The sequence below is a fragment of the Lathamus discolor genome, chromosome 8 (genome assembly GCF_037157495.1).
Source record: "Lathamus discolor isolate bLatDis1 chromosome 8, bLatDis1.hap1, whole genome shotgun sequence".
Classification (NCBI taxonomy): domain Eukaryota; kingdom Metazoa; phylum Chordata; class Aves; order Psittaciformes; family Psittacidae; genus Lathamus; species Lathamus discolor.
The window spans coordinates 884,512-895,135 of NC_088891.1; the positions used below are offsets into that span (position 1 = coordinate 884,512).

Here is a 10,624-nt window from a genome sequence, read left to right on the forward strand (position 1 = left end):
AGCTGGTCCTGGCTGCTCCATCCCTGCCATGGGGTGGTCCCAGTGCAGGGACCCAGACCCCAGGGTGCCCTGGCGGGTGTCCGGGGCTGGTGCCGTGTCTCCGCAGCGGCTCCTGCTCCCGCGGGGGCCCATGGCCGCAGTCTCCCTGCCGCGGCGGCCCCGCTCCGCACGGGAGCTCCTGGCTCCCGCTGAAGGTCACTGCGGGGCCCCGGGGCCCGGCTGCTCCCGGCTGCGCAGCAACTGCCCAAGGCCGGCGCTGCCGCAGGAGCCCTGGGGAGCGCGAGCGGCAGCTTCACTGCAGCCAGGGCTGAGGCAAGCGCCCGGCTCCAGGCAGCGTCTCCGGGGCTCCCCCGCTGCCGCACTGGGTGCTGGGCTCCCTCAGCCCCTCCATCCCCGCTGCCGGGCGGGACCCGGGCACTGCGGTTTACCCGGAGCTGTGTCCCGGGAGCGGTGCCCAGCGCAGCCGCGGTCCCAGGGTTTATTGGGAAGAAGCGAAGCAAAGAACCGGTGGTGCTGCTCCTGAGGGCCTCTGCCCTGTGGGGCTCCAGGGAATGGGGCTGCAGTCCCAGGGGCACAGGGGATCCTTGCTGTGGCTGGGCAGGGATAGGGCTCGCTTGGGACGGATGGGGCAGAGCTGTGCCTGCTGCTGCTGGGATGTGCAGGGGGGACAAGCCCCAGGTGTGGGTGATGGTAAGTATGAAAATAACAGTCTGCAATACTTAAAGGGGTGACAGTTAACTTGGAGAGGGGCTTTGGACAAGGGCCTGTAGGGGCAGGCCAAGGGGAATGGCTTGAACCTGCCCGAGGGGAGACTGAGCTGAGCTCTGAGGCAGAAGCTCTTCCCTGTGAGGGTGCTGAGGCGCTGGCACAGGGTGCCCAGGGAAGCTGTGGCTGCCCCATCCCTGGCAGTGCTCAAGGCCAGGTTGGACACAGGGGCTTGGAGCAAGCTGCTCCAGTGGAAGGGGTCCCTGCCTGTGGCAGGGTTGGAGCTGGAGGAGCTTTAAGGGCCCTTCAACCCAAACCATTCCATGATTCTGTGATCTTGCATAGGGCACGTCACTTGCTCCTGTGGCAGAGAAAGGCCTGAAGGATACTTTACTGTGAGGACAGGGACTTGCAAAGCAATGGGAACCACAGGACCCATCAAGTGATGGGAATCACCAAGCAATGAGCTCCAGCTGAAACCTTGGCTCTGTTTATGAGTCAGCAGCTCCTGGGATAGTGCTGTTGGCTTTGTCTCTGCCCTGGGGCTCTTTCCCCCATGCTCTGACGGTATACCAGTCGTTGGATAAGGGTCTGAAGGGTTGATGCTGGTCCAGGACACCCACCCACTCCCCCAGAGGAACTGGAGAGCAGACACAGACCGGCTGGGAGAGGGGACAGTGCCACAGGCAGGGCGATGCTGCAGTGGGAGGTGATGCTGGGGAGACCTGCCCGGGGATGCCTGTACTTGGGTGACTGTTTCCCACCCAGCTCAGCAGCATCACGGCATCCCCTGCTCCCTGCTGGGCCCTCCCCGCTGCACCACCTTGCAGAGCATGAGGTGGCCCAGGAGAACGCTGCTGCCCGCTCCCCACGCAGCTCAGCGTGGCGTGGCTGAGGCTCTAGGTGCTGGTGGTGCTGCTGCTGCCGGGGCGCTTCTCGGTGAAGAAGCTTTTGAGCAGCAGCACTTGCCCAATGCTGACCACAAAGAGGATGAGGGTTTCCCCGACCGACCAGTACGAGACCCGGCCGTTGAGGTCCTCGGCTCTGCTCCGGTCCTGCGCTTCCCGCAAGCGGTAATGGGTCTGGGAGTCGATCACCGTGTTCAGCGCCTCGTGGATGGTGACGCAGGCGGACTCCATCTGGGGAGACAAGCACATCCCAGTGCTCCTGCTGCGGCACGGTGCTGAGGACAGTGCTGGGACACCCAGGGCAGGACAGCAGTGCCCTGAGCTGCTGGGTCTCTGCCAGCTGAGCTCTGCTCAAAGGGGCAATGCTGACGACCTCCCAGTGAAGGGAAGCCATTGTGGGCACCACAGCACAACTGAGAGGCACTGGGGCTGGTCCAGCCCTGCTGTGCTTCCCATGTGTGGGATGGGAGCTGAGTGCTCCAGTTGGAGCAGGTTCAGGCCTGAAGCAGCCCCCCCATCTCTCCCTGGGAGCAGGATGTGGCCTGCATGGCATGGGGCGGGTGGCTGGCGGTTGGCACTTCTGCATTCGGCAGAGGGGAAGGAGGACGAGCCCCAGCACTGTCCCCTGGGGCTGTTTGGCCACAGGCGGGAGCTGCGGTAGGACCTTCCCCCCATGGCAGCCCCATGTCACTGTGCAGGGACCTACCTGTGTCAGCGCGGTGACGCGGTTGCTCATGTCGGGCAGGATCGGGGGCTCGTCGCCCACCTGGAAGTCGAAGTAGATGGTTTTGTGGGAGAAGGTGGAGAACTCGTTGCTGAAGCAGAAGGTGTAGACGCCCTGGACTTCAGTACGGTGCGGGAAGCTGTCGTACTGCTTCTTGGTCTCCTTGTAGATTGTCCTGCCATTGGGGTCCTCCACGTAGCAGTCCACATCGTAGTGCCCGCCGGTGATCACCTGCGCAAGGAGATGCAGCAGCACGTGCCAAAACCTGAGGTGAGAGCACGTGCTTTTGCCCATGGCTCCCATGACCAGCCTAGACTGGGGGAGCACTGGGGAAGTTGCACCCTATGGGGCACACAGCTCAAGTGGGGTGTCACAGCTCCAGGTGGCATGCCTGGGTCCAGCCCTGGGTCAGGGGCTCCTGTGGTCACCGTGCGCACATCCCAGGGCTCGCTCCAAGACAAGCACCACTGGGCATGAGAACAGGGCTGGGAATTAGTCCTGGTGCAGTGCAGCGGGAGATGGGAACTGCATGGGGAAGCCGCAGGTGCAGCCCTGCCAGGGGCCCTGCAGGACATGGGCAGGAGCACAGAGCTGCGGCTATGCGGAGAGGGTGATGGGCACAAGCGGGGGGCGATGGTGTGGGCAGGGCAGGGCCATGGGGCTTGGGGGCTGGACAGAGGGCAATGGGCACAGGCAGGGGCACAGGCAGCGCAGTACCTGGTAGTCCAGCGTGAACTTGAGGCCGCGCTCCAGCTCCTGGTGGAAGCACTGCCGGTCGCTGTCGGGCAGCTCGAACGTCAGCTCGGTGCCGCCGGCCCGCAGCGCGCCCAGCACCGCCACGAGCAGCGGCAGCGCCCGCATCCCGGCCCGCATCCCGCCGCTCCCGCCCCGCCTGACGTGGCGCGCACCCGGCCCCGCCACCGGCGCCGCTTCCGCTGGGGGCGGCTCCAGCGCCCGCTCCCCGCCCCCGGGGCCGGGCTGGCGCGGCCGAGGGGCCGGTACCGAGGGACCCGCCGCGGCCCCAGCCGGCACCGCGCCGGCATCACCCGGGACCCGGCGCGTCCTGAGCGCCGCGGAACGAGCGCGTGGGGACGGTGCCAGCGCCTGCTCCCAGGGCAGAGAGCACGGGGAGACCCCGCGGGTGCCCCGTGCCGGGCTGAGAGAGCCGGGGGTGGGCAGCTGGAGAGGGGAGGGCTCCTGAAGGGGAGACCTGAGAGCGGCTCCAGTGCCTGAAGGGGCCGCAGGGAACCTGGAGAGGGGCTTGGGCCAAGGGCCTGTAGGGACAGGCCAAGGGGAATGGCTTGAACCTGCCCGAGGGGAGACTGAGCTGAGCTCTTAGGCAGAAGCTCTTCCCTGGGAGGGTGCTGAGGCGCTGGCACAGGGTGCCCAGAGAAGCTGTGGCTGCCCCATCCCTGGCAGTGCTCAAGGCCAGGTTGGACACAGGGGCTTGGAGCAAGCTGCTCCAGTGGAAGGGGTCCCTGCCCGGGGCAGGGGTTGGAGCTGGAGGAGCTTTAAGGTCCTTTCCAACCCAACCCAACCCAACCCAATCTGTGGTTCTATGACCCAAGACATCCCATCTCCAACAGCTGCCCAAAGGCATCAAACGTTGTGGTTTTTTTTTTGTTTTTTTTTTTTTAAAGAAAGAAGACAAACACAAAATAGCAGGGTATTTAGTAACGAATGGAGGAGGCAAACAAGAAAATTTAAAATTCCACACGCTAAAATATAAGACAAACATCACTTACAGCGCAAATATGCCTGAAATTCAATCTGAGACATTTGACCTAAAGTAGAAACTTTAAGGCTGTAAAAATATAACCCCTCCCCTTTGCTCTAAGCCACACATTTAAATCTCAAACAGTCTTAGAGAGCACTCCTGGGCTGTTACAGCCAAAGCCCTGCTCTGCCTTGTGCAAGGCTCTATAGCAGCCTGTTGAGCATTGGCTCGTGCCCTGGGCAGGGAACTGGGTCCTGGCCAGCCATGGGGGTGGATGGATGGATGGATGGACAGACAGAGCACGAGTGGGTGAGGAAAGGGCCAAACCTGCAGCAGCGGGTGGCAAAGCCCCACTGCCCATGCAGTGGTGTCAGGACACGTCAGCCCTCACTGGGGTACAGACCCCAGTGCTCGCCAGGGCAGTGGCGCAGGGCCCTGGGCTGGCTCCTTCCACACCACCGGCTCCGTGTGGTGGGTTCAGCGGAGGCTGGCGGCAGCTACGGCACATCCAGCCCATGGTCCTGTGGCATGGGGGACAAGCAGAGCTCCCCGCAGAGCCCAGGTGAGGATGGGGCCCTGCAGTGCCCGGTCGCACTGCCCTGATGGTGCAGAGCTGCCTGTGTTGCCGAGGCAGCCCCAGTCCCACAGCAGGATGCCACATGTCCTGTCTGCAGGGCAGGGCCACTGGGTCCCCAGCACTGGGAGCGAGCCACAGTTGTAGCCCCATCTCCAGCTGTGTGGATGTGTTTGCTGGCTTGGGCTCACGCTGCCTAGGGACGGGCCTGTGCAGAGCTGCTGCAGACCCCAGTGCTGGGCAGAAGCTCCCCACGCAGCCAGGAGCAGTCCCAGACCGCATGTCAGTGCGGTGGGAAATGCCCCTGAACCTTGGTCACTGCAGAGATGGAGACAAACCCGCTCCGAGCCAGGCACCAGCCTGCAGCAATGAGGGCTGAGCTCAGCTGCTGGAGTTTCAGTGCTTGGAAGTGTCTGAGGTGGAGAGCTGTCTCCCTCTCCAGCACGGCTAGGGTACTAATACATTCAATGCTAGGTATGGGTGCTCTTCCAAGCACACCCAGCATTAAGTTCTTCCCCCTGGCAGGCACTTCACACACACATCACCCCACGGCTCATTTGTGTGTGGCTCCACACAGGTTTCTATGTCTGAACAAGCCAGATGCAATAAAGTAAGCTATAAATAATGAGGAATAAGTGACCTGCAGGCAGGAGCCAGTGAGTGAAGCCGAATGATCTCAGATGGTCTGGGACTGATCTCTCAGGTCATCACTCCTGGGGAAAGGTCCAGAAGAGACTGGAATACAAGAAAGGCTCCAGCTGCCTGGGCCGGATACCTGGGCTGCCTGCACAGCTCCAGGAGCAGGAGCCTCCCGGTTGAGGCCCTGGGCACAGGTCTGGTCCCTGTGGTCACCAGCGCTTCCCTGGAGCTTGGTGACGTGGGAAGCATCACGTTTCTGAGAGACAGCACTGGTTTGGTGACCTCTGCGGGGAGCAAATGGTGATGTGGCTACTGGGCCACGATTTCCTCGAAATCGGAGAGCTGCCGCATCTGCTCCGCCTGCATGGAGTGTCTCCGGAGCAGCTTCCTTTTGGCTCGCAAGTCTCCCCACCTGGGTGAGCTGGGAGCGAAGGACACCAGAGCCTTCAGGCCAGCAGCCAGCGGGGAGGGGGCTTTGCTGCTGGAGCCGATGTCGGGGATGGGGGGGTTGGGGTTCACGTTCAGGGGGGGCAGGTATCCGGGCCTGCTGTGTGCGATGTGGTCCAGCAGCAGGGTGCCGGAGCCTCTCCTCTCCAGCAAGCCGGGCGGCCGGCGCCGCATGGGCCCGGGAGAGGTGCCGGTGCTGCTGTCCAGGGCGTCCCGGGAGCCGTCCAGTGAGGCCACGTGCGGCCCACTGAGCCTCCTGCGCTCCAACGGCCCCTTCCCCTCGGCCGGGCCGGGGATGCCGCAGAGCTGGGGCTCGTCCTCGTGGTGCTCGGCGCTGAGCCGCCGCCAGCGCAGCGCCGCGGCCGGGCCCTCCGGCTCCTCGGGCACCGTGCTCCTGCGGGGCAGGCGCTGCATCGCGGCCGGGCTCTTCTCGAACGCTGCCTTCCTCAGCGGCGCCCTCGGAGCCGGGTCATCCACCGGCGGCAGGAGAGACGGGTCCTTGCTCCTGCTGCCGCCGCGGGCGAGAGGGGCCTTTTTGGAGAGCGAGAGGTCGCTGATGCCCGTGATCACCTCCTCATCCGCACCCACCCGTGAGTCGTCGTGGTGTGGGGAGGCTGCCAGCACCGAGGGTGCCACCAGACCCCACGGCTCCGAGCGCAGCCGCTTGAGCCGGGGCAGCCGGGCTCTGTGGGCTGCCCCAGTGTGCTGCCCCGGGGAGGGCGGCTCTTTGGCACAGGGGCTGTCCCCAGGGTGCGATGGGAAGATGCTGCTCTCCTCCTCAGCAGGGGAAGGTGCTGAGATGGGAGCTTTCGGGTGGGTGCTGGAGGGTGCTGTGCGTGCCTCAGGGGGGCTCCTCTCCTTGAAGTCCAGCAAGGGTGGCATGTTCAGATATTGCTTGGCTGTCTTGGTGCCAGAGGCGGATTTGTCCATGGTGATGATGATCACCTCCTTCCCTTTGGCTTTGCAGGCGTTCAGGAGGTGCTGCAGCACATCCTTGTCGTTGGCGTTGATGGCGTGGACCAGTGCTGATGCTCCCGAGTGGTCCTCCAGGCTGGGGTCTGCGCCGTTCTCCAGCAGCAGGGACACCACATCCCCACCGGCACCGCGGATGCAGGCGTGCATCAGGGCTGTTTTCCCGGACTTGTCCTGGATGTTGGGGTCAGCTCTGTTGTCCAGCAGGTACTTCACCATCTTGGGCTTGCTAATGCTCTGCTGGTCAACGTGCCTGGTGATGCAGGCCACCATCAGGGCTGTCTCCCCTCTCTCGTTGCTCTCGTTGATGTAAGCCCCCCCTTCCAGCAGCAGCCGGGTGAGGCGGAGCCGCCCGAGCCACACTGCCTTCAGGAGCGGGTTCCCCCCCGTCTCCAGCTCTGTCACCTCATCCATGGCACCAGCCACTTTTTACTGGTGGGCAATGGGAGCGTCAGCCGGTAGCTGTGGAGGGACCGTAAGGAGAGGTGAGGTTTGGTGCTCAGCTGCCCCCCCTGCCCTGCCCTCCTGGGGTGCCCTGTGCCCAGCTGACCATGCCCAGCCCACACTGTGGAACCCCAAAGCCACCCACCCCACACACTGGGTCTAGTGGAAGGTGTCCTTGCCACAGGCAGGGGGTTGGAACTGGAGGAGGTTTAAGGTCCTTCCAATACAAACCATTGTGGGATTCTATGACGTGGCTGCCAGGGTCCCAGTTGACCTTAACTGCCCTGAGGAGCTCAGCTGAGATCCCCACCCACCTTCCTGCCCCTCTCCCCCTCCCACCGATCCTGGGCTGGGGCTCTATTTAAATGCAGGCCCAGTCCACCCCAGTCCTGGTGTGACCTATGATGGTGCTGGAGCCTCCATTCACTCTGTCGCACCAGCTTCTTCACTGGATTTCCCTCAATTACACAGGACCTGACTCACCACCCTTTACCCTGATGGTTGCTGTTGATGGGACCAGACATGGACTCATCCGTGTTTCATCCCAACCTGTGCTGTGGTGGTCCTCGGCTTACGACTTGTGTCTCCTCACAGAGCAGCTCTGCTCTGGCAGCTTCCTACCAGGACACCCTGGTTCATCTTGCCTTGCTCTTCTCCAGCTATGCTGCCCCAGTGGCCATGCTGGCATCTGCCTGGATGCACCCGATTTCCCCAAGTGCCAGAGCAATCCGTGCAGTCCTGACCCCAAGGTGTTTTCCACTAGGTCCTCTAGGTCCTTTGGCTGGTAACGCAGAGCCCACTGGAGACGGTGTGAGCATCTCCTACGGCTTCTTGTGCTGAAGCCACCATCTCTGCTTCCTCGGTGCTGAAGCTGTGGTCATGCTGTCTGTAACCCGTTGCTGCTCGACGCTGGTGTGAGCTGCTGCTGGAGGAGCAGCTTCCACTCCCGGCAGCTCCGCAGCAGCCTGGACCGGATCATCAACAGGCGCTTCCCTGGCACTGGCTGTGGGGAATTCGGGCAGGTAAGGACCCAGCCGTGGCGCACGACCCGAGCCCCCCATGGCCCTGCTGCCTGCGTCCTCAGGAGCAAACCTATCCCTGGCAGCTGTGAGACCTGGGGGCTGCAGACGGAGGCAGGGGCTCGGAGTGCTGCTGGAGGGACCAGCGGAGCCCAGCTCCAGACATCCTGGAGGCAGACACGGCCCCGTCTTCTGCCCCAGTTCCACCCCTCGGGTCTTGCCCAGCGCTTCCCTGGCGCATCCGCCCGGAGCCCCCGGAGTGGGGCACGCGCTGCGCTGCGCTCCCCCCCTCCCGTGCCCGGAGAACCGCGGCTCCCGCAGCGCTGGGACCGGCTGTCAGTGCTCGCACCGGGACTCCCCTCGGGGAGGGGCCGCGGTTGCTCCCCTGCGCTCCTACCTCCGGCTCCTCGCCGCTGCCCGGTGCCGCCGGAGGGTCCCAATCCCTCGCCCCTTCCTGGGGGTTGCAGGGGCCGCCGACCGGGAAGCAAGCAGCGACACCGGCGGGTGCCCCCCGCCCCGCAGGGGCCGTCCCGGGTCCCGCAGCCTCGGTGCCGATCGTGGAGAGGATGGAGGCGGTGCTGCCCGCCGCGCCCTGCCCGTTACCTGCTGCTCGGTGCCGGTGCCCGGTGCCGGTGCGGGGTTACCCGGCCGGTCTCCCCGCTGCCCCCGCCCGCATCATCCCCCGTGTACGCTCCGGGTGCTGCGTCACCCGCCGCTCCTGCCCGCGGGGCTGGGGGGGCGGCGCATCCGCCCCCGGTGGGTGCGGGGAGCGGCGGGGGGGTGTCCGTGTGCGCACGTGTCCGCGCCCCCCCGTGTTCTGGGGGTGCGTGCACACGTCGGGGCTGTCCGTGTGCCCCTGCGCACGAGAACCTGTGTGTGCCCATGCACAACGGGCGCACGGGGGTGCCTGCGCAGGGCGCCCATGGCCCTGTGGCTGTGCCCGTATGGCCCTGCACACGTGTGCCCATGTGCAGGAGGTGTCTGTGCAGGGGTGTGCATGTCCCTGTGTGTGTGCCCGTGTCCGTATGCCCCTGCAGGATGTGTATCTGCATGTGCAGGAGGTATCTGCGCAGGGGTGCCCATGTCCCTGTGTGTCTATGTCCCTGCACATGTCTATTTGTGTCAAGGTATGTCCAAGTGTGGGCACTATGTGTGTGTGCCCATGTCTACATGTCCCTGCACATACGTATTTTCATGTGTGCTCATGTACAAGGTGTGTCGGGGTGCCTGCACACAGGTGCCCATGTCTCTGTGTGCGTGTGGAGCTGTGCCACACGTGTTCTCTGGTGCCAGTGTGTGCCCAGGCACCGGGGAATGGCGTGCGGGGGTACATGTGTGCTGCTGGTACAACAACCCTGTACACGTGGCTCTGGTTTATCAGACTGCTGCTGCCTGTAAGGGTGTTTGTCATGGTGCTCTCAGATGAGCTTGGCAGGAGGGGGAATCTCTCTTGCGATTGCTAAAATATAATCTAAAATTGCAGCCTTCTTTGGTAGAAGTTGACAACAATAGCTAGAGCTAGCAGGGAAATATGCCACATTAGCAAGCATTTAGGAAAACCGTATGGCAGCTTCCCTGTGATCTCCAGGAACACAGAGACTTCTGTTTGCTGCGTTGGCCCAATAAGCCCTGAAGGTGTGTGTCCATTTGTTTCAGAGGCCTCTCACCGAACATCTTTCAGTTAGGAAAGTGTTGGCAACAAGTGATGGGATCTGACATCCCCCCACCTGCAAGGGACCTTCCTCTTCTGCTGACCTTGCCATTCGCATTAGTTCTTATCCCTGTGCTGGAGTCCAGGCTGGTTCCTGGCTGCAGAGCTGGGCTCTGCCACAGTGCTGGGACCCCTGCCAGGGGCTGGATGCTAACGGTAACCCACCCTCCCCACAGGGACGGTGTCTGTGTTTGCCTTGTGCTGAATAATTCACGGTGAGTGATTAATGGAGATGCCCCCCTTCCCTTCCCTTCCCCTCACACTTGATCACAGGTTGTGTTTTCTCTTAGTTATTCATAATGATCTGCTGAGTCAGCCTGTGCTGCTCCTCAGGCTGTGATTTGCTCCCACATGATTCACTGTGGGATCTGGGAAAAGTTCCTGCTCCCTGCCCAGGGCTCTTCTCCCCACGGTGCCTTCCCCCTGGACAGGGCAGAGAGCAGCAGAGGTGACACCAAAGAGAATAGCAGCGATGAGGAGTGCTTCGCTGGGCCACTCCAGCAGTATCTCACCACACACAAGCTGTCGGGCAGCTCTTGTGCATCTATTCCGGTTTTTAGAGTTATAATTAGTCTGGCCCAGCCCAGAGGAGGAGGGAGCTGCTTTCGGCTGCTTGTTGGGACTGTGGCAGCCCGTCTGGTTTATGTGATCCCCAGGGGCTCTGATGATGCTTGGGGAGGCTGAGGGTGCAGGCTCAGGGACAGGGTGGCAAGGGGCAATCCTGGCTCCTTGTGCTTCCAAAGCCCCGGACAAGCTGCAGCACA

The 10,624-nt window shown here is 63.1% G+C and overlaps 2 protein-coding genes across 2 annotated transcripts; both read right to left on the bottom strand.

Annotated features, from left to right (window-relative positions):
• Positions 1 to 1,179: 1,179 nt before the first annotated feature.
• Positions 1,180 to 3,249, bottom strand: TMED3 (transmembrane p24 trafficking protein 3). Its single transcript, XM_065688240.1, has 3 exons — positions 3,055 to 3,249; positions 2,320 to 2,568; positions 1,180 to 1,844 (listed from the first exon to the last, which is right to left on the bottom strand). The coding sequence occupies exons 1-3, from the start codon at positions 3,208 to 3,210 to the stop codon at positions 1,605 to 1,607; spliced, it is 645 nt and encodes a 214-aa protein (XP_065544312.1). The 5' UTR covers positions 3,211 to 3,249; the 3' UTR covers positions 1,180 to 1,604.
• A 2,327-nt stretch (positions 3,250 to 5,576) lies between these two features.
• On the bottom strand, positions 5,577 to 7,100 carry ANKRD34C (ankyrin repeat domain 34C). The gene has a single exon (XM_065688633.1). It carries the CDS (start codon positions 7,098 to 7,100, stop codon positions 5,577 to 5,579), a length of 1,524 nt encoding a protein of 507 aa, XP_065544705.1.
• Positions 7,101 to 10,624: the final 3,524 nt, after the last annotated feature.